This window comes from Scophthalmus maximus, chromosome 1, assembly GCF_022379125.1.
Source record: "Scophthalmus maximus strain ysfricsl-2021 chromosome 1, ASM2237912v1, whole genome shotgun sequence".
NCBI classification, from domain to species: domain Eukaryota; kingdom Metazoa; phylum Chordata; class Actinopteri; order Pleuronectiformes; family Scophthalmidae; genus Scophthalmus; species Scophthalmus maximus.
In genome coordinates this window covers 22,389,360-22,396,734 of record NC_061515.1, presented here as the reverse complement: position 1 = coordinate 22,396,734, position 7,375 = coordinate 22,389,360, and the positions used below count along the sequence as shown (strand labels likewise).

At 43.9% G+C, this 7,375-nt stretch overlaps 1 protein-coding gene across 6 annotated transcripts; it reads left to right on the top strand.

Moving 5' to 3' along the window:
• On the top strand, positions 1-6,281 carry LOC118302139 (nuclear receptor subfamily 4 group A member 2-like). Of its 6 annotated transcripts, XM_047332589.1 has the most exons (9): positions 250-1,015; positions 1,657-1,735; positions 1,828-1,880; positions 2,165-3,018; positions 3,974-4,103; positions 4,207-4,364; positions 4,471-4,670; positions 5,026-5,204; positions 5,418-6,281. In XM_047332589.1, exons 4-9 carry the CDS (start codon positions 2,170-2,172, stop codon positions 5,675-5,677), a joined length of 1,776 nt encoding a protein of 591 aa, XP_047188545.1. In that variant the 5' UTR covers positions 250-1,015; positions 1,657-1,735; positions 1,828-1,880; positions 2,165-2,169; the 3' UTR covers positions 5,678-6,281. The 6 variants fall into 6 exon arrangements, with proteins under 6 accessions (XP_047188553.1, XP_047188549.1, XP_047188548.1 ...); XM_035628086.2 differs by having other exon boundaries at positions 250-1,735; XM_047332597.1 differs by lacking the exons at positions 250-1,015; positions 1,657-1,735; positions 1,828-1,880 and adding an exon at positions 1-219.
• Positions 6,282-7,375: the final 1,094 nt, after the last annotated feature.

Sequence of the window (7,375 nt, the reverse complement as noted above, 5' to 3'; positions counted from 1 at the left end):
TCTGAGAGAATTCACTACCTGTTCCGTGCGGTGAGATCACAGATCACAGTGTGGGTGCCTTTAAACCTTTGATAATTGCATCATCGGGGGGATGACATCACTTTTGCATCATAATAATTTGATTTACATTTTTATTTTACAACTGCACTACATTTTAACCCAAAATACTGCATGGAAAAATATCACCAGTGACCAAATGAATCACGAAACATCACACAGGTATCCATTTTAGAAATAATGCTTTATAGCTTATAGTATATATAAGAACTATATAATCATAATGATAAAAGGTTAAATTCAAGAAAAAGTGTGCTAAACTGTGTTGGAAGTTGTGGAACAACGCTACAATAAAGAGTTGTTAAATGACAACAAAGAGCCACAAAAACATGCAAAGTGACGACAAAGACACACAAATTAAAATGGCCCACAAAAAGATGCACAATTACAAAAAAACCTTTAAAGAGCTGCGCAATGACCCCACACAAGGACACACAAAACAGTACACTACAGAGAAACAAATGGCCAAAAGACAAAAGTCACGAAGAAAAAAACCCAGAAAACTGCTACAAAGAGATGTTGAATGACGACAGAGACAAAAACCTTTACAGTGACTACAAAGACACAGAACGACTACAAGGAGATGCTAAATGACGACAAAGAGACACAAAAATATGCACAGGGAACACGTAATGACTACAAGAGACACAAAAGGAGATGCTAAATGACGACATGGCGTTTGTAACATACACCAGGAGACTGAGCTGAGTATATTGAGTTTTAATGAGTCAAAAGGCCGAATGGTGAGGTACAGGGGAGTTGGTCCGGGTGAGCTGGGGTAGCTGAGGGGAATCCGGCAGGAAAACAAGGAGGGAGTCCAGGGCGACATAGGCCAGAGGCTCAGTACTACAAACTCTAATAGAACTGAGACTGGATTTTCCGCAGCATTCCCCACATGGGGCTATGGAAAGAACTGACGAAGAATGAAGAGAAGGACCGGGTATTTGAGCAGGAGAAGGTGAGTAGTGGGCAATCATCATGATGTGCAGAGGGTGAGTCTTTTAGTCCGTGGAGGTCATGCCCCCATTTAGAAGACATGTAGGGGCTTTAACATGTTTGTGACCAGGGCCCTGTTGTCTCACAATCTGTCCTACAGCAGGGGAGGCACAGTGACAAAAAAACAAAAAAAAAACACTAAGCCAGCAGTATAAAACAACAACATTTAAAAAGTGACTCTTTTTTAACACAGCTAAAAAAACTACTTGAGGATGCGGCTCATATCAGTGAATGAATCACTTTGAAAACCAATGTACATCTGTGTTGTATAATAGCCACATGTCTATTGGTTTATTAAATGGCAATAAAATACCTAAACTATGACGCAAAAAGCAAGAAAGTGGGCCACAAGCATTTATTTCCAAATTACATGAACCACTTTGTGCCCACACCAGTCACACACACACACACACACACCCTCCACCCCTCTGTGGCTCCTGCGTAATAGGGTCTGGCGCACGGTGCGCACCACGTAAACAAAAGCACATTGTCGGTGTCGCTGGCAGCCAGTCTGTAAAAGCCAGGAGTGGGAGAACTAGTGGGCAGTCGTTTCCTTTGCTCTCCAGACAGCGAGCAGACTGTTTTTTTTCTGGTCGCATGCAGCTAAAGGTTTAAACAGATCCACGAGCGACAAAGATGGGATTGTTCAGCAGCCTCCTTCTGCCCTGGATGGAGGATTAAGGTACTCTACAGTTTTTTTCTAATTACGGGGAAAGCATTGGCTTCATGAAGCTTGCAAGTGACGCTCTGATATATATATTTTTTTCATACCAGAAACATTCTAGCTGGGAATAACATCTGAAACGTAAGACAACTTAAGCCTTAAGGTAATAACTCGTTATTTTTGTATCCCACTTCCATGTCATACTGCAAACAATAAAAGTCTTGAGGTCGCATCTCTCTTATCAAGTGAAAAAACTCTGCGTAACGGGTGCGCAACTTGTTTTCTTTTTACTTTTTATAATCATTTCTCAGTTAAGTTTCATACTGTCCGATTATACCGAGTATTGTGAATCGTATATGTTGCAAAATAACTCATTTGGCTAAATGGAACAAACTGTAACCGTGAGATGTTCCCTCTCGGCTGACTGCACCATGTCCGTGTTTGCAGAGACGATGCCGTGCTTCCAGTCCCAGTGCGGCTCCTCTCCACAAGGCGCCAGTCCGGCTTCCCAGGGCGCCGGCGGAGAGCGCAGCTGCGACTTCCTCACCCCGGAGTTCGTAAAGTTCAGCATGGACCTTACCAACAGTGAACACTCCGCTGCAACGTCGGGCACCGGTTTTGCGCCTTTGGCGGACACCTACAGCTCCGGCTACGACGCGAAGCCCCCGTGCCTCTTCCAGGTGCCCGCTCAGGGGGAGCTGCCGTGCGTCAAGGTGGAGGATGCGCACGGGTGTCCCCGGTATCAGCCGAATCAGCATCCCGCGCACCAGTCCGACGAGATGCTCTCCTCCCCGGGCTCAGTTTATTATTACCGGTCTCCCTCGCCACACACCCCCATCACAACCAGCTTCCAATCTCCGGCAGGGCACATCTGGGATGACTCCGCTCCTCTGTACAGTTTTCGTCAAGACTATTTGGCGGCGGCGCACAGGAAAAACACGCTGTGCAGATTTTCGCTCTTCTCCCTCAAACACGCGCAGCACGGCGGCCAGGGCTTGTCCGCCTGCCAGATGAAGTTCGACGGCTCTCTCCACGTGTCCATGAACCTGGACGCGGGCGGAGCGCACCAGCCGCTGGACAGCCCCGGGGTCTTGGGTTCAGCCGGCCTGGCAAAGCAGCCCGGCGTGGGGTTCCCTCACCCGCTCCAGCTCGCCCACGGGCACCCCTTCATGGAGTACCAGACCTCCGCGCCCAGCCGGGGACCGCTGAGCACAGAGGGGCTGTGCGCGGTGTGCGGGGACAACGCAGCCTGCCAGCACTACGGGGTGCGCACCTGCGAAGGCTGCAAGGGTTTCTTCAAGGTTCGTCCTTCACGCAGTCTTATAAAAGTTAAACATTTGCAGCAAATGGATATGCATGATGCAAGAGAATCAGATAGATTAATGCAATTGTAAACCAGCACAAGTCTGTTAAATTGTAGTCAGGAGTTTCAATCGTGTATGGTTTTGATTTGACATGAAAAGTACAATTTGGAAACAGCTGATTTATTCACTTTTCTCAAAAGGTCACACTGTCGCCTGACGAAACCCTAATTTCGAGTATAATGGGCTATAATATAAAAATCCCACCGGGACCTCTGACTGACCTCCTAAATTGGACATTAAACTTCAAATGCACGTTTTGATCCCTTGACACGAGCGTTTGAGGGGGGCGCAAATGTCCTGTATGAAAATGGCCACCCAACGTGCCAGGAATAAAAAACGTCCCCCTCCTCGTCTCTGAAGGAGATTCCCCCTGCGATTGTCCATATTATGAGTGACCACGACCCTTTATTTACCCAGACATGCCCTGTCCGCCAGCTGAATGCCTGACACGTGCCCCAAAGGAGCAAGAGTGCTGCTGTTCATTTTAAAAGGGCCATTTAAGGATCTATAGGTGGAATCATTTTTAAAACGAGATAGGTCCTTGCATCCTTCATATAGACAATTGAAGGACCCTTCAAAAAGGTTCCCTTGCCAGCAGATTAAATCATCTCACACTTGTAAAATAAAAATAAAAGCTCAGTTTCGTGGCAAAGAAAATTATTATTCATTTTATAATATATTTATGGTTGTGTAAGATGATCTTTGAACTGGAACCAAAATGCATCAAAGAACATTACCAGGTTATTTGTGGTAGACAAAGATGGTTCTATGACAGATGATCAGAATGAGATCAGGGTTAGGCTGAATTCTACATTATACTGTGCACGTGTTGTAATATTTTAACTTTGCACGTTTAAAAAATATCAACATCTTTCTTCGCTTCTTCATGAAGCGCACAGTGCAAAAAAATGCCAAGTACGTGTGTTTGGCGGCCAAAAGCTGCCCTGTGGACAAACGCCGGAGGAACCGGTGCCAATACTGTCGCTTCCAGAAGTGCCTTGCAGTGGGAATGGTCAAAGAAGGTAAAGCAATACACATTGAAACTACATGTCGTGTCTGACATTTACAAAAACAAAAATAACAAAAGCTGAATATCTATTTCCTGTTTCTCCACATGATCTGCAGTGGTGAGGACAGCCGGTCTGAAAGGCCGAAGAGGTCGCCTGCCGTCCAAACCCAAAGCTCTTCCAGACGCGTCCTCGCCCGTCAGCACCCTCCTGAGTGCCCTCATCAGGGCACACGCCGAGTCAAACCCTCCACCCTCTCGCCTGGACTACTCCAAAGTAAGCAGAGTTTACCAGGATTATTAAACTCAATGCAAAGCAAGGCACTAACTGGTGGCATTTCCTATCCTTCCTACGTGACCTCTCTGGTGACCTTTCGCTGCAGTTCAAGGAAAGTCCTGGCAGTCCACCGGGAGATGATGCGCAGCACGTCAGGCAGTTCTACGACCTCCTGACCAGTTCGATGGAAGTGATCCGAGGGTGGGCGCAGAAGATCCCTGGCTTTACCGCCCTACCTAAACACGACCAAGACCTCCTCTTCTATTCGGCTTTCCTGGAGCTCTTTGTTTTACGACTCTCATACAGGTAGAGCGCAAAATGACTTGCATAGTCTCTTTTATTAGGAAAGACAAAATAGGAAAATGTTAGCCATCAATCCACTGCATATGTAAATAATGTTTGTTGATGGATCTACCAATACAACACTTAAGTAATTTCATATTCAAGTAAGTCAGAGGCCTCGGAATGTAATGGGAATTTCTTGAGGGGACTTTTTGATGCTCTGTTCTTGTTTTGAAAATATTTCTGTCTAACGAAAGATGCATCCAGAAGCCGATTAACAGATTCCTTTGCGCGGATCTCGTCCGTAAAAAAAGGTGATTTGAATCCATCTCTGCCTTGCAGCTTTTTGAGTTTAGCACAAGCCGTCATTGTGTTTCAGATCCAGCCCGGAGGAAGGGAGGCTGATCTTCTGCGATGGGTCGGTGTGGCACCGGCTCCAGTGCCTGAGGGGCTTTGGGGAGTGGATTGACAGCATCGTCGAATTCTCCGCCAACCTGCAGAGGATGAACCTGGACGTCTCCAGCTTTTCCTGCATATGCACTCTCGCCCTGGTCACTGGTGAGATTGCTCAAACACAATTTATGCGCGCACCTCGTGATTTTCAATCTCAAGGACGCAAAGTCGTCCCGTTATCCAGGTTGCATTAAAGTTCAGCCTGTGCTATTTTACGGGATTTAGAGATTTGGAATTGTCCACATTCATTGTATAAGGTCAGATCAATATAAAACCATCTGATGGGTGTTTTGTAAATCTGATTCATGGGGCCTGCAGAGAGACACGGACTGAAGGAGCCGAAGAAAGTGGAGGAGCTGCAGAACGACATTGTCAAGTGCTTGAAGGATGGCGGCGTGTTCGCAGACGGAGGCTCAGACTCGTGGTCCAGCCATTTGTCCAGACTTTTACAAAAGCTGCCCGAACTCCGCACCCTGTGCATCCAAGGCCTGCAGAGGATTTTCTATTTGAAGTTGGAGGACCTGGTGCCGCCGCCCGCAGTAATAGATAAGTTATTCCTCGACACATTGCCATTTTAGAGACCCGAGAGAACAGCCTATACACACAGGGACGTTTTTTCTTTGTTTTTTCTCAGCGATGGCACTGTTAGACTGCTTTCGGTTAAATCCCAGCCTTCATTTCAGTCAGTTCGAGATCTGCGCGCCGCATAGAAAACAGTTCAAGTGAAGGCAGAAGGATTTTGGATGCAAACTCTAATTTTGAGAATTGTAGCCAGTCTGTAATTATCATCATAATATCAAGTGACGTCCTTTGGAATATTTCAAAAACCAACTCCTGAATCTAGTGAAACTTGAGCATGGTTAAATCCTATCGACCAGGAAAGGACCAACTTTTATTTCATTCATTCCTCAAAAACAATTTTTCCACAATGTGATTTTAAGTGACCATCAACCAAAAACTATGGACTGCAAGTGAATCAAACTGTTTGGAAGGTAAGTTTTTTGTTATTCCCAGCTTGTATGGAGGCATTCTGGCACAAGATGTGAGACCCATCATGTTGTGATCTTTATAAAATACTATTTGCAACATAGTGATTAACAGTATTCAGTGCTCTCATGGTCTTGTGTTCTCAGAGTAAAATGTCAATGTCTATGATTTAATAAATAAACAAGGTTGACGCTGCTGAACTTTGATTTATTTCAGGTTTGACGTGAATGGTTTGAATTCTATTTTCGAAATCCCTCTTTGTAGATGTGATTTGAGAAAGACATAACCGTGACTGAAATTATGTTAGGATATACAGTATCTTATACATATTTTTTTATCAAATCCTTGATCTTACTAATATATATTTACTGACGTAAAATGTCTGCATGTTTCAAGACAAATCAGAATTTTACGGTAAAGTAAAAAAAAAGGTTTAAGAAATTGTCTAACGTTGATGCTGTCCTATAAAACCTCTTCATTCAGTTATTTTCACAGTGATACAAGGTTTTTCTATTAAAATATTGCTTTTTAAATTTATTTTCAGAAACAGTGTTAGAGTTTATAGATGTAGTGACCTGCTTACTGTATAATGAGTCACCATATAATTATATTGAGGTGCAAAGTGAAATATTCAGACAGCTGTTTCAGTAAAATGCAATTAGATTAATTATGTTCATTATTAATCAGATCATAACTTTTCAATTATTTGACATACAAAGGATCTCGACACCTTGCTATGACAACAGGGAGGCAAATTAAATTTTTATCAATTCTTAAAAATTCTTTAAAAATTCAACTGTTTTTCATCTCAATTGGGTAAAATTTAACAGATTAATTTAACATGTACTGCAAGAGATTATATTGACACAGTAAGAGTTTTGCTCCTCTACTGATTATTTTCCCTTCATTGTATTAGATATTTGACATCATTTGATATCAAATTAATGGAAACAGGTACAGTTTGGAGAGTTACAAGAGTCTTCTACAACCAGGGCCACCATCTACATATTATATTATGTGGGGCATGTTTGTGTAAAAGGTCAAAGGTCACAGTGATCCTCAATGTTTTAGAGAGGAAAAATTGGTTTTCAGGAAAAAAGCCAAACAGCTGAAGATTTCAAGCATTATTTTGTCAGACAAAATGAAGGGTTAAGGGTGCACACGTGCATGCCCGTTGGCCGCCTGACATTTCCACAGCCCTTTGGTTAGACGTGACATTAAAGCAGCCGCTCTCTGATGATATAGGTCATGAATTCAGCACCTGCAGCGGGAAAAGTCAAAGCGGGTGG

Excerpts from the sequence above, each read along its gene's own strand:
- LOC118302139 (XM_047332597.1), top strand. The coding sequence starts at position 2,170 with ATGCCGTGCTTCCAGTCCCAGTGCGGCTCCTCTCCACAAGGCGCCAGT. Across the intron at positions 3,019-3,973 it reads GCTGCAAGGGTTTCTTCAAG|CGCACAGTGCAAAAAAATGC; the intron begins GTTCGTCCTTCA and ends TTCTTCATGAAG. Across the intron at positions 4,365-4,470 it reads CTCGCCTGGACTACTCCAAA|TTCAAGGAAAGTCCTGGCAG; the intron begins GTAAGCAGAGTT and ends CTTTCGCTGCAG.